The sequence below is a fragment of the Carettochelys insculpta genome, chromosome 1, assembly GCF_033958435.1.
Source record: "Carettochelys insculpta isolate YL-2023 chromosome 1, ASM3395843v1, whole genome shotgun sequence".
NCBI classification, from domain to species: domain Eukaryota; kingdom Metazoa; phylum Chordata; order Testudines; family Carettochelyidae; genus Carettochelys; species Carettochelys insculpta.
Window position 1 is genome coordinate 274,119,848 of NC_134137.1, and position 23,722 is coordinate 274,143,569.

The 23,722-nt window shown below is 46.1% G+C and overlaps 1 protein-coding gene across 2 annotated transcripts in view; it reads left to right on the forward strand.

Moving 5' to 3' along the window:
• Positions 1-19,134: 19,134 nt before the first annotated feature.
• Positions 19,135-23,722, forward strand: part of CHST11 (carbohydrate sulfotransferase 11) — a 263,614-nt gene continuing 259,026 nt past the window's right edge. Inside the window, exon 1 of one of the 2 annotated variants that reach the window (XM_074983836.1) lies at positions 19,135-19,350. In XM_074983836.1, coding sequence (XP_074839937.1) covers positions 19,233-19,350 — 118 coding nt within the window. In that variant the 5' untranslated portion in view covers positions 19,135-19,232. The remainder of the gene's footprint in view (positions 19,351-23,722) is intronic. The other variant, XM_074983837.1, reaches the window with a different exon arrangement.

Consider the following 23,722-nt stretch of genomic DNA (forward strand, 5'->3'; position numbering starts at 1 on the left):
CTACCAATATACATTTCTACACCGGTGTGCTCAAACCATATGTGATACGGTCTGTCGAGTTCCATTAGACTGAGACCCACATGGTAGTATTCAGTTCCCACTCTTATTTTGCAAGGTTATGTAATAAAATTTTGCATTTCTACACTCCACAGATAAAATTCTGGGGCTGCTCCAGGTAACTCATGCTACCAGGTAAGATCTGTGACTAACACACTAACATTGTTTTAATGCATAAGATTACTTCATATGCCAAACTTATCTTCCTTGTTCTCTTCAGCTGACTGATGTAAGAGCCTCATTAAAGATGATCATGAGATGGGGGTGTCGGAAAATCTTCACAAACTCCCTGGGTCCGTTCTTTGGTTCACTGTGACCAACCTCCTCCTTTCTGTGCTTTGGTGTATGTGCATCCAAAGGTCTCCACGCTACAGTACCAAATGCTTTCATGAACCAATTAATCAGTTTAGTGGAGATTTAGCTGACTTTGCAACACTTGCTCCTTACCACTTTTATTTTACTTTTACCTGCGAGGATGCGTTATGATTGACATTTCACTCAATTGCCCTCATTTCTGCCTTTTGGGGAGTACTGTCTTCCCTGGTAGTTCCCATTCATACTCCATTCAGCTGTGATTCTCCCAAATAGACACAGGGCTATTTGCAACTATGCATGTGGCTTTGTCACTGAGTCTTGAAGAATTAAGTTTTTTTTTTTTTTCATGCAGTTCGCTGGCATTCAAATGACCTAAGCAAATAGAACAGATCTCACAAACACACTAGTTCCTTTTATATAGCAGTATCTAAGGAAACCCTGTATCTGAATCTGTTTCCTTCCCTGCTCAATCTGAATACCAGAGAACTGTGTTGCAATATGCTTATCTTCTGGTCCCTGCTCAAAGGAGACGCTCCAGGATATTGCGTTTCCTTACCCTTCACTCAGAATTATTGTCTTGGATGATATCTGCCCCCACTTCCACCTCGAACTTTCCAGGTCAATGGCTCTACATTAAGCACAGGGCATCATATAACTAAGAGACTTGGACTTGCGTGGTGTGTGACAAGGTAATTTTTGGAGCATCTTTGTGAGATCTGACTGTATTAAGTTTCTATAATTGTGGGCCAGAGATTATATGTAACTTGATGTGGGAAGGTGACTACAGCTCCTCCAGAAACTAAAAGCAGTGGTGGGGGATTAAGCAGTTTGTCACACTCTGAGGTACCATAACTTGGAGATGCTCACATCTGTGCTTCAAACTGGCTTCTCCCGAGGCCAACAAAGGAATTTCGAGAGAAAGCACTTGAGTTTAAACGAGCTCAGGAGCTTCTTTCTGATCCCAGACTGGGCAAGACTTCTTGTCCAAGGGGGATCTCAATCCATCCTGGGAAGGGTGGAAGGACTTTGCTCTGCTGAGACTTCATAAGACTGATCAGTGACCTCTGTTAAGCATTTAGAATTTGTATAAGAACTTGGTTTTCTCTGTATGCTTTCACCTTAAAAATGTGCTTGTAATTCTTGGCAATCATGCTGCTCATGTTTCCAAAGAAAAAGTAATTTGCACAAGTTGGACTGGTTAGACACGATTGGCTCTGTGGACATGGAGAAACCAGTGGCTATGATGATACACCTTGAACAGAGCAAAATTTTGAAATGATCTTCCACAGTATTCCTGCCAGCAAGTTAAAGAAGTATGGATTGGAAGAATGGACTAAAGGTGGACAGACAGCTGGCTAGATTGTTCGGTTCAATGGGCAGTGATCAATGGCTCTGTGTAGTTGGCAGCTGGTACCAAGCAGAATGCCCAGACTTTGGTCTTTGAAGCCAGTTTTGTTCAACATCTTCATTAAATATCTAGATGATGGGTTGGACTGCACCCACAACAAGGTCATGGATGACACCCATGTGGGAGCAGAGGCAGGGACAGAGTCTAGAGTGACCTAGACAGTTGTGGGGGATTGGGCCAAAGGAAATCTGAGGTTCAACAAGGACAAGTGCAGAATCCTGTGCTTAGGATGGAAGAATCCTGAGCATTACTACCAGTTGGGAACTGACTGTTTAAGCAATGGTTCTGGGATTACAGTGGATGAGAAGCTGGATATGAGTCAACAGTGTGCCTTTGTTGACAAAAAAATTGAACAGCACATTGGGCTGCATTGGTAGGAGCATTGCCAGCAGATCAAGGGAAGTGCTTATTCCCCTTTATTCATCTGGAGTATTACATCCAGCTTTGGGCCCCCACTAAAGAAAGGATGTGGACAAATGTCTGAAGAGTCTAGTGGAGGGCAACAAAAATGATTAGGGGCTGGGGCATGTGACTTAGGAGGAGATGCTGAGGGAACTGGGCTTCTTTAGTCTACAGAAGGGAAGAGTGAGGCAGGATTTCATAGCAGCCTTCAACCACCTAAAGTGAGGTTGCAAAGAGGACGGAGCCAGGATATTCTCGATGGTGTCAGATGACGCAAACAGGAGCAATGGTCTTGATCTCCAGAAAGGGAGACTGGGTATTAGGAAACCCTATCTAACTAGGAGGGTGGTGAAGCACTGGAATCAGTAGCCTAGGGAGATGGTGGAATTTCCATTCTGAGAGATTTTTTTAAGGTCAGACTTGACAAAGATCTTTCTGGGATGACTTAGTTGGGGTTGGCCCTGCTTTGGGCTGGAGGTTTGACTAGATAGCTTCCTGAGGTCTCTTCCAACCCTAACCTTCTATGGTCCCTAACATAGTCAGGCTATCACAGTTAGGCAGATAACTTGTGCATCCTGAGGAAATGCAGCTCAGGAGCAAGAGACACATCCTCGGTTTCTGTTTCCTCAGCTGTCTCCTTGCTTCAGTGCTCTGGCTGGACCACAGAGGAAATAGAGGTCTAGTGGCTTTGAAGTGTGATGGAGGGAACAGAGAAAATGGCAGTGGTGTTGGAGAGGGCCAGGTCATAATGTTATATTCCTATTTGCTCTAGATATCCCAAGGGGGTGTGATTTTCCTACAGGTGCAAAGTGGCACCTGGCAGACAATGGCCTGTGCTCTCCAGATCAGTACTGCTGCCCAGAGCCCAGGGAGGGCTAGTGAGAATATGTGAGTAGGAGGGGTGATTGGAGATTATGATGGGCTTTACTGGTGATGGATGAGGGATCTGTTTTTTAGATATCGAGTCCCTGTTACCATCTTCATGGGGCAGAGTTCTGGTCACATACAAGGCATTGCCTTGATTGTACTTTCCTAGGTTTCTAATGTTTATGTTTTACTTGACTGACTGAGCGCACTTCCTGGTCCTTAAGTGTTTGTTATTTTGGCTGCCAGTTTCAATATGATGGAAGGGTGCGTGCTCACTTAACTCTTCATGAGAATTCTGAGTGGTTAAGGAGTGGACGACTGGGCTCATGACACTTGTTACAATCACATCTGTAAGTGGAAATATTCCCTCATGGTTGAAGTGGCCTAGGCAGATCGCCTTCTTCTAAACTGCCTCAGATTCTTTGGCTTCAGCTTCAAATTGGCCCCCTTAACCGTACCTTGACAAATGGCCAAATGTACCAGTTTTTATTTATGGTCTCAGAATGTCACCCAGGCATAATAAGAAGGCTGAGCAATGTCAAGTCAAAAGGCATGGCACAACTTTAAATCCCCTCAGCCATGTCCTAGCTGCTTTTACAGCAATCTCCCTGTCACTTCAATCCATTTCCAGCTATTAGCATTCCAGTGTGGGAAAGCTAAACTGACCTTGCTGCATCTGAGGCATTCAATGTATTGTCTATTTCAGTGGTTCCCAGGTTTATTTGGCCACAGAACCCTGTAAACTCGAAGGAATTTTGCGGAACCCCTAATAAGTCATATATGGAGCTGGAAAAAATAGATCACGAATAAGTAAGATAATAAACAAATGCTAAACAAGGTCATGAGAATCATCATTTAGTTTAATTGCACATATTAAAAACAAAAATCACATTTAATTTAATAGCATGAGTATGGGGATTTACAGTGCTATATAACAGGCAGTCATACCACTGACTGCACGCACGGTGCTGAGTAGTATCAGCATCGTCCCCACTCTCTGGCTAAGCTGGCATTACACAAGGACACTTATCATGGCAACACAAATGACAATTGTTTTTAATAAAATTCATAAATGCTTCAATATTATTTTTTAAATAAAATATTATTGTAATGGAATTTCCTCGTGGAACCCTTATTTTCACTTTGCAGAACCCTGCAGTTCTGCAGACCACCATTGGGAAGCCTGGGTCTATTTGGTGAAAGATAGGAGTCTTTCTTAAAGAGACTTCATTGAAGATTCTATAACTTGCATATAATTTACTACTTCTATATTGTTTTTTCTTTAGCAGAATTAGGGATGAAACCCATGACTGACTCAAGGCTGAGTTATCCCTTCCTGATTCATTTTCTTAATAGCCTCTACATCTATTAACCCCTTTGTAATTGGTAACCAAAGGGGGTGCCTGTAACAGGCTAGTTGTTTCCAGAGACAATTGTCCAGGAGCCAGTTACTAATGTCCCACTGTTAAATGCCAGGAGCATGAGTAATCAAAGCATATAGAGTGCAGGAGCTACATGTGTATTACAGATCTATGGTAATATTCAAAGGGTCTATCTGGTAAATTCCACTCCTGGGAGTATAGAGCAGTTAGAGAGTTTGCAGAATGTGAACCAAGAACACTTGGCTACTTTCCATTTGCTGTCTTATCTGCACATTTGTCTGTTTAAACTGCAAACTCTTTGGGGGTGGGATCTCCTCCGGATGTTTCACTGTAAATGTAAAGAGTGAAATCCTGGCCACAGCAGTGTCAATGGCAACACTCCACTGATGTACATAATTCTTTCCCTGCTGCACTTATGGCACTACACAAATAAAATCTGCATAGGTGTCAGGAGAACAAGGATTGGAGAGCAACAGTGTCATACTGCAGTTCTTCACCTGGTTAAAGCTTTATGTTTAGCTAGGAGACTGGTTTTAATTCTGGAGCTATGTTAATCTCTGGAGCCACTCCATGAACTTCAATTGCGATGAGCTTGCTTGCACGGAGGCCGAGCTTAACCTTTTGTATGACAAGCTCTAAGCGTTCACATCAATTGTGACATGCCGCCATAGCTTAATGAGGAAGCAGCGTTCGCACTATTGATCTGTCAAGACATTAGGCAACAAAATATGCAAACAAATATGAAAAGTAGGCCACATCTTTGGCCTAAACTTATTGTCCATTAGTAAAATCAAGGAATGTTTGACAAGAATCTTACCTTGGCATCGGGCAAGAAATTCTATGAGACACACAGCCTGCAGTGCTCCTCTTCCAGTCTATCCAGCTACTGGCCTTGGAGCAGCCCAGCCTAAAGCCTGCTTCTAGAACACAACTTTGATTTTTGTGTTCCCTGTATTAGATGGTAACTTTTAAGATCTGCTGCTGAGAGGTGGTGGGTGTCCTGTCTCATTAGCTTGAGAAGCAGAAACAGGCTGGTAAAAAGCCTTTGGTTGCAGGTCTGGATAGTTGAGTGAAAAGAGTCTGGGTAGGGAGCTTTGGCAGTGAAGATGACAAATATTGTATCCCAAAATTCAAATATCATGTAATCCTGCTAAATAAATATGTGGATTATTTTCTTGCACCTACTACAGAGTCATTTTATAAAGGTATCTGTGCAAAAGGAACACAGGAAGCCTTGAAGGCCACTTAATATGATACGGTTTATTTTACAAATAACTTAGTGGTGCTCTACTTTACAATAATTCTGTTATGGATACTGTGTATAAAATTCAAGGTAGCAGATTTGAAAGGCTACACATTTTGATGGTGTCTGAAACAATAAAATAAACTGAGGAATGTAAGACTGTTATGCTATCTAGGAATATAGTAAAATTAATACAATCACTGAAAGATTTAAAAGGTCACTTTGTAAAACTTTTCTTCTTGTAACTTTCAGCCCCAGAGAGTGACTGCAAATCACAGAGCTCTTAATATGTCCTCAGCAAAGCTATGTTCTTAAAACTATTTACTAGTTGTGTGCAGCTGAGCAATGAGATATGCCAGTATGTTTTGGAGAGGGGTTAAAAGGGTTTTGTGATTCAGTTTATACACAAAGTTAATCCTGTGACCAGATAATCTTATCAGCTGTGAATGTGGAAACTCAAATTGGTACTTGCTGATAGCTCATGAGAGAAAGAGAGAGACAAATGAATTCAGCATCTGCTGCTGAGGCCAGCTAGGGGCCATTACAAAATTTAACAAAAATTGTAAAAGATGTTCCTAAAATGTCAGCCCAGAAGGTGTTACCAGAGGAAACTTCTGCAGCCAGTTTGTTGTCATTATCAAGGTGATAGACCTATTTTGTTCCCCTTCCACCCTGCTCTAATTCACTTACACCAGTTTTATTTCAGTGTGATTTCACTATAGCATAAAACTCTGCAACCATGGAGCCCATCCATGTATGTTGAGATCCATTACTTTTGTTTCTGACACTACCACTTGAGTTCTGAGGCATGATATGAAGAAGAGTTTTAAAGCAGAAGCCCTCTAGGCAGCATATTCCAACATTCCTTGGGAGTTCAGTACAGGGGAACTGTCAACAAGATACTATCAATCTATTAATCTTCACTACTGCAACAGCATGAGAGGGTTTTTTTTGGTTTTTGTTTTTGTTTTTCTAAAGACTCAGCCCATTTAGAGCTTTGAATCTGTGCCCTAACCTGCACCAAGAAATGACTAGGTAGCCAGTGGAGATATTTGCATACTAGTGTTGTGTGTTAATAATGACCTGTGCCACTCAGCAGATGTTTCTGCATTCTCTGCTAGCTGTACCTTCCAGTTGGCCTTCCAACGATAGATAACTTACACCTAGGCATTTTGCTTAGAGCTATCATAAAGGGGTGTTTAGAGCTATCCTAAAGGGGTGCCCACACATGGTTTGCTATTTATTTGTCCTTGTTTGAGGAAAGTTTGCAATTCCCTGACTAGCTCTAGATTTAAAATGAACACCCAGGCCACAGTTGACCTGAGCTCCCAGTGGCAACAATAGAGCCAATAAAACCAAAAGTCCAACAACCTTTTTTGGTCCAATCTAACCATACACACTGACCAGTTCCTACATAGACAGCACTCTTTCTCTTTTCCATCTGGCCTAGTTTCCGTCTGCTGGGGCTGAGTCACAGCTGTTTCTTTCATGCATTGGCTAGCTGCTAGGAGAGATGTGAGCCTGTAGGTTCTGAGCCTGATGAAAAGAAGATGAGTATCAGAGTCGTGGTGATACTGCTGCCCAAATCATCTCAGGAGCTGCTCTGGTTACTTTCTCTGAAATGCAGAACAGCAGGAGTAATGAGATAGAACTGCATGGGACCCCACCATAAAGTCCCTTGAGGATAATGAATACTCAGCATCCCCTTTGCACGCTCTCAGACGGACAAACCCTCTCCACGGAAGGATCCCACAAACCATGAACTTATACATTCTGGCCTGATACAGCTAATGAAATCAGCACAGACACTTTATCAGAGTCCATTTCTAGAGTGTTTTGATAATAATTAAAGAGGGCTCTCTTCCAGAATGGTTAAAGGATTAGAAAACCTGCCTTCTGGTGATAGCCTGAGCTCCTTGAGTCTGTTTAGCTTGGCAAACAGAAGGTTAAGGGTGTCTGGATCAGTCTAAGTACCTACACGTGGAGCAAATATTGGATAATGGGCCCTTCAGTCCAGCAGAGACAGGTATAACACAAGCCGGTGGCTGGAAGCTGAAGCTGGACAAATTCAGATCAGATATATGGTGTAAATATTAACAATTACAGCGATTAACTGGGCGTCATTCCCCATCACTGGCAATTTTTAAAACCAAGATTAGATGCTTTCCTAAAAGTAGTGCTCAGAGCATCGTTTGGGAGACATTCAGAGCCCTGCGTCATACAGGAAATCAAACTGTTGATGATCACAATGGTCCTTTTGGCTTTGTGCTTCTGATTTCAGTTTATCCCATTGACTTTCAAATGTCTTGAACTGTACTCCCTTAGGCACTCTTAAAAATACTCCCCCTTTTCTGCTCCTACTCACAGTTCCCATTAATACATCCTAAGAACTCTTTTGGCCACAGAGTTGCACTGTATCGGACAGCAAAAAAATTTCAGGACCAGACTCCAAAGAGAAATTACTGAGCTACAATTCATCTGCAAGTTCGACACCCTCAGCTCAGGATTAAACAAAGACTGTGAATGGCTGGCTAAATACAAAAGCAGCTTCCCCTCCCTTGGTGTTCACACCTCCAGATCAACTGCTGGTAGTAATCCTCACCCTTGCTGACTGAGCTAACCTTGTGATCCCCAGCCTTGCTCTGGCTTATTTATACCTGGCCCTGCAGATTTCCATGACCAGCATCTGATGAAGTGAGTCTTTGCTCATGAAAGCTCATGCTCAAAACTTTTCTGTTAGTCTATAAGGTGCCACAGAACCCTTCGTTGCTGTTTAGAGTTGCACTGGAAATTCGTGTTCATCTGATCTGTCCCCCACAACTCACAAATCAGTTTGTTTCTAAAAAATTATCTCTCCAAATAATTTTTGTGGGTATGAATAATTTTGATATTCTCTACATGAGTTTTTATGGTTAACATTGTTTGCACTTCTGGGTACTTTGCATCATTTTTTGGTCTCAAAGTTTATTCAGATCTCATTTATTATCTTTTTCTTCCTCGTTAACATCACCACTTCCGTTTTCATGTCCTCCATCTTGTAATCAGAAACTGAATCCCATTCTTGTATTGTTTAGAATAGGTCTGATACTAAGAATGTACTATATAAAACATTCTGGTGCTGATCCAAAGCCAACTGAAGCCAGTGGGAGTATCTGATGGACTTTGAATCAGGCCCTTTGCTGCACAGAGGGAAATTTATATTTAAAACATTCCCTAGTGTCATTTCCTTCAAACTCTCACCTCTTTGCTCTCTCACTTGCTCCCAGGTTACAGCTACACTGTAGCCGTAACTCAAAATGATTTATACAATTTGCACAATGTAATTTGTGTAAGGTATTTTTAATTACCTTATTTTGAACTTGGGTACTGTCCAAATGGCACTGAAGTTCAAAATAAGCGGTTGTTTTGAGGTTTCCATTACCCCTCTCATGACAACGGTAGCAGATACAGAATACTGCGCTCGAACTAGCGCTGCTATTTTGAGCATGGCATTTAGCCCTGGAGATGCTACTTTGGGATACATTTGTGTCTCCAAATAGCAACAATAATTTAGCCATAGCCTCAGGAATTCTAGTGAAAAGGCAAACAGGAGTGGGGAATGGAATGTGGGAAAGTAATTCTTATTTAGTGTAAGAAATTTCGAATTGATTTTCTCAGCCTAACTTGAGTCTCAGGATTGTCACAGAAGTTTTTTAATCCAGTACATGTACATACAGACATTCTACCTTGAAATCCGTTTTCCTTAACTCTGAAAAAAGAGAGATCACTTTACTAGGGACCTGAAATTTACTGAAGTCAATAGTCACAAAGGGAAGTAGTCCCTTTTCAAACAAAAACTACATGTCCAATGCCGCTTCCATTCTGGTTTACACATGTAGCTACAAAATACTGTATAATGGCAACTAAGCCTGGCACATCTACACATGTATACACACATCCCATTATGGCCTAATTCAGGAAAGTGCATAAGCTCATTCTTGACTTGAAACAAGCATGTAAGTCAGTTATGGGGTAAGGCCAGCAGGTGTGTGTGTGTGGGAGACAGAGTGTACAAGAGGGAAGAGCAGGGCTGGCAAATAAGCAGAATGGGAGCAGCTGGGGAGGAAGCTGCCCTGGGCCAATTGGGGCCAGCTGGTCCCACCTAACACAGCCTTTAAACACCCCCCACCCTTTGCCCAGTGGGAGAAGGAGGGTGATAGAGGAGAGTACAGGAGGTGAGAGGAGGGAAGCAAGAGAAGTTTTTGGAAACAGCAGAGGAGGGGAGGAGTACTCAGCAGCAAAGGACTAAGGCCCCTTTCCAGGTGGCCCTGAGATTCGGTGGGAGGCCAGAACTGACTGCATGGGGAAGCCAATCCCGGAGGGGGAATGTGCTACTGCTGCCACTGCCTGGAGGAGGTACTGGGGGGGTGGAGAATCCTTGGGGAAAGAGGCCCAGGGAGAAGAGCTGCAGTGCCCACAGTGAGGGGAATCCTTCCAGCAGCAGCCACACAGGGTCCCTGGGCCGGAACCCACAATGAGTGGGTGGGGCCCAGGTTCCCCCCAGACCACCATTCTCCCCACCCATCTCAAGAAGGGGAACGGTGTCCTGGCCATGGGGCTAGTGGACTGAACAGAGGCCCAGAGCCCAGGAATGAAGTTAGCTGTACCACAGTCCCATTGACTGATTTCCATGGGATTTTATGTGCGTTTGTAAATCCAAAGTACTTTCCTGAATAGGAATGTCTTCACTAGTGCTTTTTTGTGCTGGTACTGGGTGGGCAGGGAGCTGTCTGAGTACCAGCTTTTTTTTTTTTTTTTTTTTTTTAAACAAAAAAGCATAGGGCTTCTCTAACTAGAATGGAGAAAATATGAATGGAAGTTCTCAAAATAATACTTAAAGCACCGATTTACCTTTTGGTACTAATCCTCTCTAATTAGTAAACATAGGGGGAACAAGAATAAACCAAAAGTAAAATCTAACTCATTACTCTTGAAGGCAAAATCTGACTTTGATTCTTGGATGGACACACTTGTTTTTCTGTTCAGCTGGCTATGTAAAAATGAACATGTTTCATTGCGGAAATGAAACTTTTGCAGCTCTGGTGGTAAGTTGCTCCTGCTTGGCAATTGATACTGCCTGTTGCCTTTCTGACTGGAGTGTATTGCTTTAGTGATTAAAGCAAAGTGCTGATGGAACATCACTGATACACCCTAAAAAGCATGAGTAATGCCTACAGAGTGAGAGTAAAATTAGGATGAGCAGTCTGAGATAATTCATCTTTTGTATGGAATGTGCATTGAGTCAGGGGATGGCATAGCCCCTGGCTAGTAGAATAAAGAGAAATCAGACCTGGAACGTAAGTTCACCTGCAGGTACAACATCATTGCTAGGAAACATTACTTATTGGAAAATCCTTTTTGACTAGTGTGACTGCAACTAATGTTAATGCACAATAGAGCTGGCATGGTCAGACAAGCTTACAGAACACTGGGTTAGCGCCATAACAAAGATGCTCATTTATTAAGCTCTACTCCAACAATTTCCACTTTATAAAAGGTGTCCTAGACTGGCAATGGAAAAATGGCAAAAGTACAGTACGTGAAGTAAGAAAGAACTGAACAGTGACAGAGCTTGGCAGGTATTTTAGTTTCTGCCCTGGCCCAGGAATTTGTTGGCTGTGCTGATTTTTTTTGTGGTGTCTGGACATTTCACAACTTGCCTTGGATCTGGTTTTCAGAGTTGATTTCCACCCGCAGCCACTTGAACTTCTGTCCTGCAGTACAACTCTAAATAATGGGGAAATGAAGATGCTTTTTAGCTGGCTATCCCATAACTGCCTGTTGCAGGGTTTCTTGATCCTTCTTCTCAAGCAGTGAGTACTAATTACTGTCATATCCAAGACACCAGACTAGATGGACCTCTGGTGGCAATGCTGTTGTTTCCATTGGCTGACTACCACGGAAGAAGTTGTAATGGGTTCATGGAACCTCTGACAAATCAGGCTTTTGAAATTTTTGATCAAAATTTTTTTTTAAACAAAAGATTTAGAAACACTTTTTAAAGAAAAGTGTGTTGCCAATAGTCCCAGCATTTCCTTAGTAGCGCCCTTGCAATTTACAAATCAACCACAGCCAGTCCTGAAATAAAAAAACCACAAGTAATATTTCAACCATCCCCTGCAGGTGTTCAACTTTGGGGTTTCTACTGTTACAGTACTTCATTCTTATAATTTATTTTATACCAGAATTTACCTGGTGGTGATCAGGTCCTTCAGGGCTGGGAGAGTGGGAGTGCAGGAGTGAGGAATGGGGATTGAGGGCAGAGATCAGGGTAGGAAGTTACAGGTGTGCAGCAGGGCTCAGGGCAGGGGGCCTAGGGGGTGCGGGAACCGTGCTGCTTGGGTGACAGGTGGGAAGCTTACGTCCACGCCTTCCCCCTGCTGTCCTATGGAGTTATAGCTGTCCACGTTTCCATCTCTGATCTCTTGCCCCACCACCTTGTGGCCATTGCACATATAACTGTCTCTGCTAGCAGCCCTCTCCCTTTCCATGTTATGGAAAACAATCACATTTTAGGTACATCTCATTGTGCAACCAACCCCAATTTTGCTTTAAGTTATAAGAGGAAGCTGCATACCAAATGTATTGGTCCTAGTCCTTATCATTTTGGAGGAGGAGTTCAACCAATGGATGGACAGACAGACTTGCTCATTCACAGACAAAATATCAAATACAGAGTAGATTTTGTTTTTCCTTCTCCCCCATAGAAGCCTGTTTAAACCATATGAAAGCAATTCTTGCCAGGTATAGCTTAAAACTGAACCTTCCACTGCACTTAAAATAGGCCAGGTCTACACTGGAAATTTGTGCTGGCATAGCTATGCCAGTAAGTAGAGTGGATGTTTCCTCCATCCCATGATGTTGTGACACCTGCAAAATCTCTAGGGGAGATGCAGTCATACCAGCAAAAAATTACTGAGTGGTGTAGCTTATTGCTGCTTGCAGAACTGGTATAACCTAGAACAGCAAAAGCATTTCCTGGCAGTAGGATGACATCTGCGCTAGGAGTGTGTGCTGCTATAGATAAATGTTTCTTGTGAAGAATGAGGCTATATGTATGCTATGGTGAGTGTACCAGCATAGCTGTGCTGGCATAGCCCTGGGGTGTAAATCCCACCTAGGCTGTCAGAAAGCCTTTTTCTGTTGATGTAGGAGCACCAGCTCTCTTCCATGAATGTAGCTGCATGAACACGGGGGCATAGCAAGGGGTGTGTCTTTCACAATCTGGACGGACAGAGCTAGACTGATGAACTTTTCTATGCAGACTGAGCCTATGCCATAATTAGATTCAGTGTGGACCAGAATCATCCCACCATAGGTCAAGGTAGGGCAGCCTCCCCAGGTACTGCACTTTTGGGGGCCCTGCAGTGGCTGTCGCAGCCATCCTATGGAAGGGAGAGGGGAAGGAATACCTAGGGCAGGGCCTGAGTGGCAGAGGCAGGTGGCCACCGCAGCAGGGTGTCCCCTCCCACCCTTCGCCCTGCACTCAGAAGGTGGCAGGTGCAGCAGCCTGCTCTGCTCCACCATGTACTTCTGGCTTGCTGAGCCTCACTTCTACACAGCAGTGGGAAGCAGTCTCTTCTCAAAGCTGCCCACAGAGATGCGGGTTCAGCCGGCCATGTGGTGGGCCCCTTGTTCTATGTGACAAGTGCAGGGAAGACCCACTGCTGCAGTCTGCCAGTGTGCCCTGCCCCAGGTAATGCTCAGACAGGCTGGTGAGGGTGGGGGCAGAGCAGGAGATAGTAGGACAGTGTTGCCCAGGTCTTCACAATGGGGTAACTATGAGGGGAGGGGAGAGAGTGCCCACAAAAGCTTATGCTCCACAGTATCTGTTAGTCTGTAACATGCCACACGACTTCTTGTTGTTTAGAAGGGTCAAAATTCAGGTATAGTACAGGAAACTAGTTCCTACCTCACCTTTGGAGAAGCTAAGGGCATAGTTCATATCGGGGCTGTTCCAAGGGGTTGAGGCCCAGGGCAAAGACCCACTACATCAGATGAATCTGACAAAGCAGCTCTTTGCCCACAAAAGCTTATGCTCCACAGTATCTGTTAGTCTATAAGGTGCCACAGGACTTCTTGTTGTTTTTGGAGATTCAGACTAACTTAGCTACCTCTCTGATACTTGTCACCATGCAAGACCCTTCTAACTTCTCCCAAAAGAAACAACATCCAGAAACTTTACCTATCACACCTCATCCCAGGACAGAAATGTAGAGTGAATGACTGCGTGTGTGTGTGTGTGTGTGTGTGTGTGTTGGGGGAGGGGAACATATTAGCAAGGCCCTACTCCTATGGAAAACTCATTGCAGAATCAGGATTTAAAGAGGTTATACAAAAGTGAAGGTGTTTCAAAAAAAGTACCTGGCTATTCAGCTTCCCAAAGCGTTTCTAAGATTTTTGACGATTTTTTCACTAACTCTGTATGTGCTTAAAGTTGTTGATATAATGGATTTCATATCAATGGATTGTTAGCTGTGGATCAGTTTAAAGATATGGGGCCCTATCCAACAGCCTCTGAATTCAATGGGAAAAACTCTAACTTGCATCCATGGAAATAGGGTCAGGCCCAGTGCAAAGCTGTTTTCTCACATGTGGACAGAGTAGTGCTAGCAATTATAAAGTGGCCTGCAGCAAATTCTAGACTGCAGCAGATGCAGGATTGGATTGGATTGGAGTGAGTGAGAAATGTGGGGCAGGGTTCCTGGGTTGTGGTGGTGGGGGACAGGTCTGGGAAGGAGATGAGCTGGGTGTGTATGGAGTAACACAGTGTTGTTGGGATTCTGCGTTTTGTAATGAGGGGTGTCTGGGGAAGGCAGAAGACTGGTGCAGTTTGAATGCAGAATGAAGGGAGAGCCAGGGACTGGGTGGCATAAAGAAAGGGCCTGGAAAGAGATTAAGGGACTGGGAAGGACTGTGGAAGGTTTCCCTGGAAAGTGCATTAGCCATTTAAAATCTACCTCTGTGCATTTCCGTTTTCGTCTTGTACTGTGTTCATTTATTTTGTGACTCAGTGGGAAATCAGTCACTGGTTTGGATTAGAACATTGATTTATCTTTCTCAATGGGAAAAATGAGATGGGGCTTCTCTGATGTCTGATAGCTGAAGGCAGCAGAATGATGCCTGTCCTAATTATGGAGAAATACTGTTGGAGGAAGTTTATCCTGTCTGTCTGCCCTCCACCCCCAAAATAAAACAACAAGGAATGTCAGCACAGAATCCAGACAGATACTCGAAGCTGCTCCAGAAAAGCAAGATGACTTTCCACTCCATTGATCTAGATAGCTACCATTAAAGTTAGGCAATATTAACAATAACTAAGCAAAGTAACCGAATCTGTAACTAGCAATTCTAATGCAGAATATTGTTAATGAAACATTTTGTGTGGTGTTAATGTCCCTTTCTTGCTTTCATTGACTACAGCTGCATTAGCTGCTTCTTATTCTGAGTGTTTACTACCACCTGTGTGAAGTTTTGTTGTGTTTGTATCCCCCCTCCCCGACCCGTCTTGGTTATAAATGCATGGGTGAAAATTTAGTTGTTTCCATTAAATCAGTGGTTCTTAACCTTTACTGCAGTCTGCACCCCTTTTGGTTCTCACAACATGCTCTCACACCCCTATCAAAAATGGACATGGGGGCGTATACACTTTTAAATGCATATTAGATATATGTCAAATAGTTTTATTACTCAGCATACAGTAATATGCAAGTACTGTCCAGAGATGTTGCAGAGTTTTGCTGTGGAAGTAAACTGTAACCAGCATGCTAACAGTTAGAGGCTAACTGAATTCATACAGAGGTTTGATGAAACAAAGTACTTTCATGCCTGTGCTTAATTTGTGTTTTCAATGATTTACGGGGAAGGAGATGAGCTGTCCACCACCACTCCAGCCCAGGACCCTTCCCTTCTAAAAAAATCTGGCATGTCTCATATCTTTTTTTGTTGTTCTTTTAAGCTCTTGTTCAAAGAGGAGATCTCCAAGTTTTTTATTCTGGAATCCCACTGATTTCAGTAGGCTTTGGATCAGATCTTGGGCCACTAACTTCTTGAGCCTTGTAGAGCTATTACTCTAATTTTTCAAAGGTATTCAGCACTTGTATGCTTGTGTGAATGGTGGCTGTTCAGCACCTACATGACAGTGCAAGCTCTTTTAACTCTGCTGTATTTGTTAACCATGTGACTGAGGTAGGGCCAATTTTCAAAAAAAATTGGACATGTGCAACTCCAGCACAACAGGTAACTGAATTCAACTGGGAGTGTGATTTCATTTATATACTTGAGACCATGTGCTCCCTCTTCCTTCCATCTGCTTTTCTGTAAGAGGGCCAGCACAGAGATCCCTGGCATCAGAAGCTTAGAGAATACGTTGCCTTATCCCACTGTAACTGCACATTAGGCTTCTTGCCAGATCAGATTGTGGATGTGGCTTGACATTTACATAGGTAAAGACATTTTGAAACCTTGTGGTGTGAGTCCTAATAAGAGAGATTCTCCTTTGCTAGTGTGCTAGTAACATAGCTGGCATTCTTGTCATGCTGCCTGACAACAGATGCATGTGTTGGATCCTACCCACTGAATGGGGGTTTTAAAGGCCCATAAAGCAATTCATCTTTGCCTCTAGCCGTGTTAATTTTCTCTCTCTTCCCATATGTTTTGCTTTCAATTTTTGGGAGAAAACATAGAGCGTGTTTCTGTTGGGCTACCTCCTCCTACCACGTTCCTGGCCATGGTCCAATTCTCCCACTGTGAATGTACTGTACTTGCTAACAACATGCAGCTCATATACTGATAGGTGCATTTTGTTATGCCACCATGGCTTTTTGCTGTGGTCATTTGTTGTATCTTAATATAAATTTCTCCCTTCTGCTCTAGGGACGTTGCTCTGGCATTTCCCCCCCCCAAAAAGGTATCTCTTAAGAGCACACAGACACAGAGAGATAATATGTGGGTGGGCCCTGGAGCATGGCTGTCTAGTGTGCAAGTGAATGTCCAACATAACCACACCAACCAAGCAGCTAAACATAGGCAATGGATCTTCACATTTAATATAATTGGGAAAACATGCTGGGCTGAATTCTTTCTTAAATCTGTGTTAACTTCCAATTACTTCAGTAGTTGCATTGGTATAACTGAGAACATGGCCATCTGTTTCAAGTGCTTTGATCTCTATTTCACACAGATTTAATTTCAGAGAGGTGATGGTGCTGGGAAATGTTGCCATAGAGCATGTTAATAGCATTTAAACTTGGAGAGCATTAGCCCTGATTCAGCAAGATGCTTAATTACCTGCTTAACTTTTAGCACCTTATTGTCCCCATCATTGGGGTCCATGGAACTATGCAGGTGCTGAGAGTTAGACAGCTGTTTAAGTGATGTGGTGAATCAGGACCTTTTAAACCCTTTGCTAGCTGACTTCATCATGTTCTCTATTTTTTTTTTATCTTTCATAGATAAGGAGGCATTCATTTTTGTGGGATATTTTTCATTAGATCTTATCTTGCATCTAAGCACTTGAAGGAAAAAAATGAAATTATTTTTGTCCATCTCCTTTTATATTTCTGCCACAAAATGGAAAAAGATAGTGCCCCCACTACGTGTGCTCAAAAAGCCCTCTGTCTAATTGTGAGAGACTCTATTTTCATTTGTGTAACTGAAACTTAATAAAGCAATAATGAACAATATAAATAATGGGGAGCAAATGGACTTCTAATAGGAGCACATCATCCATATCAGATAGAAAACAATTGATCTTTGGGGAGAGAGACCCAAAAGAGATGACAACAATAAGTCCTGTGGCACCTGATAGACTAACATATTTTGGAGCATAAGCTTTCATGGGCAAAGACCTGCTTCATCAGATGTATGGGGAGGGCGAGTTCAGAGGAATATTTTTTTCGTGTACATCAGTTCTTGGACATCCTGCTTGAAACATAATCTGACATTCTATCCTAGCAATGGCTTCACTGGGTATAAATTTTGCTCTGTTGCACTTCACTCCTATTGAATTTTAGTGGGACCGGGTATAACAGAGGGCAGGATTTGTGCTTCTCCTTCAGATGCCAACGAACTTGCATCAGTGCAACAGAAGTGAGGCCTTTTATTGTCAGTTTACTGATTTCTGGAGAGAAATGCCCAGCCTTGGACGAGACTACTGAGGAGTTGGAACTACTTGTCTTGACTTGTGAGCTGATGGGTGTGTGTGTGGGGTGCACTTGAACACACTTAAAAATAAACTCCTATGGGGACAGACCAAGGTAAAGTAGAAATAAAATCCCAGACTATAGAACCCATATATGACATTATCTCATTAAGAAGCTAGACAAATACGCTGCTCTAAGATGAGTGTATAATTGGTAGGATAGCCATTCCCAGGGAGTACTTATCAATGGTTCACAGTCATGCTGGGGGAAGTGGGGGTATAACAAGTGGGATTCTGGAGCGATCAGTTCTGGGTGTGGCTCTATTCATTATCATCACCAAAGATTTAGATAATGGCGTAGAACAGGGGTGGCCAACCCGCGGCTCCCGAGCCACATGTGCCTCTTTGTATGATGAAATGCGGCTTCTACTGAGAGCCAGGGACCAGGACAGCTTCCCGCAGCTCTGCGCATGCGCCCTCGCGCCTGGCGTGAGAAGTGTGGTGGCGGCTTCAGTGAGTCCCAAGCATCGTGGGCATTGGGTTAGAGTTGGGGTGCCTGGCTCTGGGGGAGGGGAGGGAATTGGGTTAGAACGGGGGGTGGGTCTGGGGGGGCCTGGCTCTGGGGGGGGGGGGGAGGGGAGGGGAACTGGGTTAGAACAGGGGGGGCTGGGGGTACCTGGCTCTGGGGGAGGGGAGGGGAGGGGAATTGGGTTAGAACAGGGGGGGCTGGGGGTGCCTGGCTCTGGGGGAGGGGAGCAGAGGCGGATTGGGTTAGAGCGAGGGGGTGGGGGGGCTGATGGGTTTCCCCATAGGAAATTGACTTTTCCCCCTCCTCCCCTTAGTCCCTCTCGCTGGAGATCCTTCAGCCGCTCCCCGAAAGCCGCCAACTGCCTGTCAAGCGGCTTTCCCCGCATTGTGCCACGCGGCCTCTTTAAATATAGGGGGGCGAGATCCTGTTTAACGCGTCCCCGGAACCGAGCTGAGCCCCGTGCCGCGGCGAAGCAGTGTCAGGGACAGAAGAGGGCGGCTTTGGGACCCCGAGGACGCCTCCAACCTGCCAGGCAGCAGCTGGACGCGACCATGTTCGTCCCAGGGTGGTACGCTCTGCCTTCCGCCTTCCCTCTCCTTCCGTCTTCACCGAGCGCGCTCGTGCCCTCCCCCTCCCGGCGGCAGCGTGGTAAAACCCAGCCTAGGACTATCCCCCAGCCCGGGCGCGCTGCTACCCAGGCATCCCCCAGAGCAGCTGCGGGAGGAGGCGCCAGGCGGGCAGCCGGCCGGCCGGCTTCCAGGCATCGCCGCGCGCTCCGGGCTCCGTCCACGCCCCCGCTCTGAGCTGAGGGGCTGCGGTTTCCCTGCACTCCTACCTCACGGCGCGCCATGAAGCAGGCGCTGATGGAAGTCATGAGGATGAACAGGGTTTGCAGGATGGTCTTGGTCACTTGCTTAGGATCTTTCATCCTGGTGATCTTCTATTTCCAAAGTATGTTGCATCCAGGTAGGGCACCTCCCCTGGCTGTCCTGCCCGGCCGGCTCCGCTCCGCGGGGTCCCTCCGCCCGGCGCTCGGTGCGGTGCGCTGCCCACCGCGGAGCCAGGCTGCGGGAATGACTCGGTGGTTCCTGCCGCCGGAATGGGCGGTAGTTTTTTATTCATGTTGTGTCTGGGATGTGTGTGGGGGAGGCAGGCGGAGGGACAGTGGCGCGCCCGGGGCAGGGCTGGGGCGGGAGGAGGGGAATGGGTCGGGGATTAGAGGGAGTGTTGGAGAGATGGGGCTGGGGGCACTGGGGGCGAGCGGGATTAGGAGGAGATTACAGAAGGGGCGGTCGGAGGAAACGGTGATATGGGGGGTTGAGGGGAGGGATGTTGGAGGCTGGAGCGGGTGGATGGACGCTGCTTGTGATAGCGGAGAGATGACGGGAGGGAGGGTGATGCTGGCGGGGACCAAACTCGCGTGGTGGCAGCGCCGAGCATGGAGGCGGTGAACTCCGGGTGCAGGAGCTGCAAGGCCTGGGGGGCTGTCAGATCTCTCCCCGGGGCTGCGGGTTGCGTTGCCGCAGAGGGATCGGGGCCCCAGGCTGGGCTGCGGACGGGGCTCCGGGACCCCGCTTCTCCCTTATCCCGGGGGCGGCGGTCTCCGCTTCCCCTTAACTGCCGGGCTGAGGGTGGGAGAGGCCGAAGGTGCGGCGTAGGATGAGGTTTTGCTGCTGGTCCCTCCTGGTTCCCGCTTCCCGGGGCGGGGATCGTGTGTGTGTGCGCCGGGGCTCGGGGCGGTCTGGGCTGGAGAGGCGCTGGGTGGTCACCTGCCTGCTCCGGCCTGGCCCCCCGCTGCCTCCCCCGCTGGCGCGGAGCAGCAGCGCGGAGGCTGCGGCGGGTGGGGCGATGCCGCGTGGGTATGTAGCCGGGCTCGGGGACCGGAGCCCCGGGAGCAGGAGCGCCCCGGGGCGGAGGACACTTCCCACCCCGGAGCAGGCTGAACGGTTCCTCCCCAGCGCCGCTCGCCGCCGCTCCCCGCCAGTTGCCTGCTGGCGCTGGAGCTAGCGTGTCCGTGTCGCCAGCCGCGGCTCCGAAAGTCTCCCCCAGACCGGCCGGAGGGGGGGGGGGCGCTGAGAAATAAGCTCCACTCTTGCCCCCTCCCCCTTTGTAAGGTAAACAATGAGGCGCGGCGCTTGTCAGTCAAGACACGCTCCCCTGTTTAACCCTCGCTCTCCACCCCCAGTGCAGGGCGATCCTAGAGGGGGCTAAGCACATGTGGGAGGACTGGCACATTGAAAGCCCTTGCGTGTCCTAGGATCTCCGCTGGCCCGCTGCAGAGGCGCCGGAACTGTTTGTCTAGGTCCCGCTGACCCTGTAAACGCTGCAGCTATTGCTAACCACGTGTGTGGGGGGCAGCGCCCCGACTTCCAGCACCTATAGCCCGACCCTGCCGTCCTGAGCGTGACGCTGCCCGTTGGCTTCGGGTCTCGGTGAGCGCAGGATCGGGCCCAGTGTTTTATTCCTCGGAGCTCTGCGGGTTGGCTGGGAGTCGAGTCCTTTACACGCGCCAGCTCCTTCCCGGGGTGCGGAGTTTTACCGGGGCGACGTCGGTCAGCAGAGCCCTTGGCGGGGTTTCCAGCGCGGTGGCTGCAGCAACCCTTGAGGAGCCGAGCCGATGAAGAGTGAGGCAGGTGTTCTTCACTTTAACCCCGCCGGGAGGGGGCGCCCTCGAGGGAATCGGGGGGGGGGAATTCCTCCCAACGCCGTTTTGGGGCGCTGCTAGGAGTGGTGCTGGAATTTCGGCTGCGGCTCGGCACGTGAGGCACAGGGATGGAATGATTCCCCCCGAGAGTTCCAATCCATTGTGTCCCGAGACCTGCGCGCGGCGGGGAGGGGGTTCTGCGGCCGCTCCGCGGGCGAAACAATGCCATCGAACGCAGAGGGACCCGAGCGCGCAGTCTGGAAAGGGCTGTTGTGCGGAGTGACCGCCTTTGCCTTGAAACCCTGAAGAGTTAGGAGGCGCTTCGGTGAGTTGCCCTCGTGGGGTGGGGGGTGCGGGAAACGAGATCGACTCCACAACACTCTTCTCGGTGGGGAGCGAGAAGACGACGCGGCGGCGGAGTGAAATGCTCCCTCCATGGGCCTGATCCAAAGTCAGTGAAAAAAGAGAGAAAGGGTTCCGGGCTTCGGTGGCTGAGGTTTGGGGCTGGATCTGGAGAGAAAGTAATCCAGGTTCGAGGGAACAGCTCCCAGGCCAGCTGACTGGGTGACAGTGCTCGGGGTGAGGCGGGAAGGTTTGTCCTACGATGGCTTGATTTGTATTGAACTTGGTGCTAGGTTCCTTCAGACTATTGCAGCTCTCTGTCGTTCAGCGTCTGAGGGCACAGACAGACCTGTCCCTACGCGGTGTCTCTTGTAAACGGAACTCCTCTGGAAAAACGCACCGTGAAGTTAAGGGGGTGTATGTTGAAGGGGCTGATCCTATTCCCTCTGAAGCTGGACGGGAGCTTTGCCGCCGATTTCAGTGGAAACAGGATCGAGCCCTAGGAAATTAGTCTGAAGTGTGACTGCAGCTGCTTCATGCACAGACCCTTGATTGACTTCTCTCAGAGCTCTATGTGGAAGCTCTACAGCTCTGCTGTACAAGTGTGCGGAGGGAGGAGGGCAGAAGAAAATCACTTGCTGTTTTTTTTTTTCCCTCTCCCAGCCTGTGAAAGGCTGAGGAAGCTGAAATTAAAATCCTTATTAGAAGAATCAGAGAGAGAGCACATGAAACTAGGTGTTCAGCATCCTCCTTTCCCTTCTATGACATTGGGCATTGCCACTAAACTGAAAATGATCTTCATAAAATGCTCTAGGTGACTCCTGGAGTCTTAATATTATGAATGGATAATGCAACTGAATTAGGCTTCTGTGGTGATTCTTAATCCTCCTGAATGCCTCCCTGTCACATCATCTTCAGATGCTGCCTTACCAAAATGGGGTCCTTGTTGACAGTGTTCTTTTTTCTTTGCCCATCTAGGCTCACACCTGCCATTTCTTCTGACGTGTGAACTGACACATCTATCATATTGTATATTTTTCCTATCTACCCCGTGCCCTTTGCTCCTACTGACTTCACAGGAAGAGTTCAGCACCTAGCAGAGTTGGGGCCCCACGTGCTAATTGTGTATGGGAAGGCTTCAAAATACACTGAAAATGTGGTGGCACATCATTCACAACAAATGTAATTTTATATTGATTATATTCAGTGGGCAGCATAGTTTGTAAGTTTATTAACTCAGATTTATTTTTCCTAGTTTCTGTTAAAATAGAGTAATAAAATCTGCAGTCAGAACTCAGTAGGCCAGAGTTGAAAATGCTTTCTGGAATGAACTTTTGAACACCTCCAAAAACACTAAAGGCTTTTTATAAGGATTGCTGAGGATTACTGTTTATAGTCTAACTTCTTTTAAAACTACATTTCTTTTAAAACTACTATTGATATTTCAAAACAGTGCAAATAATTTAGTTTAGTGGCTTAATGGAAGTTGTATTATAGGTTCCTGGTTGGTTGGATACTGTGAGTCTGATTTCTGTTTGATACAAGTTTACACTGTTGTAAATGAATTAATGTCAGTGGAGTTCTGATCTACACCAGCCAAAGTGCAATTGTAATACAACCTTCTGCCTCACAGGCAGTGTTTGAAATGTTTTTTTTTTTTGCATTTGTGGTTCCCCCCAAAAAATTTCCAATGGAGGTATAAACCCCTTTGTTAATCTTAGACACAATCTGTAGGTCCCCAGGGGTCTGCATATCAGAGGTAGAAAAAGTCTGTTCTAAAGCACTCTTGTGATTACCACCCAAAGCAGAACCAGTTGTATATTTCTGTGGTATAAACTACTGTAGAACTTTCCTGATGTTAATCTAGGACCACGTGTATTGGATTGCAAGGTGAGTGTAGAGAAACAAAAGTGTATTGTGCAAACGTGTTGTTTCCAGAATTATCAGCTATTTGTTACCTTACCCTACCATAACACAACCATATGTCATTTATATTGTGGTATAAAGGCATACTAGCCTACCATTTTTGTGTAAACTTGTGATAATTGTTTTTAACTCCAGCAAATTTGTTTTGTTAGCAAAAGGGCTTTGTGTAATAACACCAATATCACATACAAGAGATACTGATATGAGGCCAATTTTAGTGACCTTGCACCAGAGATTAGTTTTGACTCAGAATCCTCAAAAAGCTTGGCTATGGAGTGTATGTGTGGGTAGTTGAGGGCTGAATTTATTGGGAGCTTTCAAAATCTTGGTGTTTTTCTATTTATGTGAAAATCCTTCCAGTTGAGTTCAGGGAGCAAGCCAATGGTAAAGTGATCAGTCTCTTTGAACCATGGTTCATCAGTCATG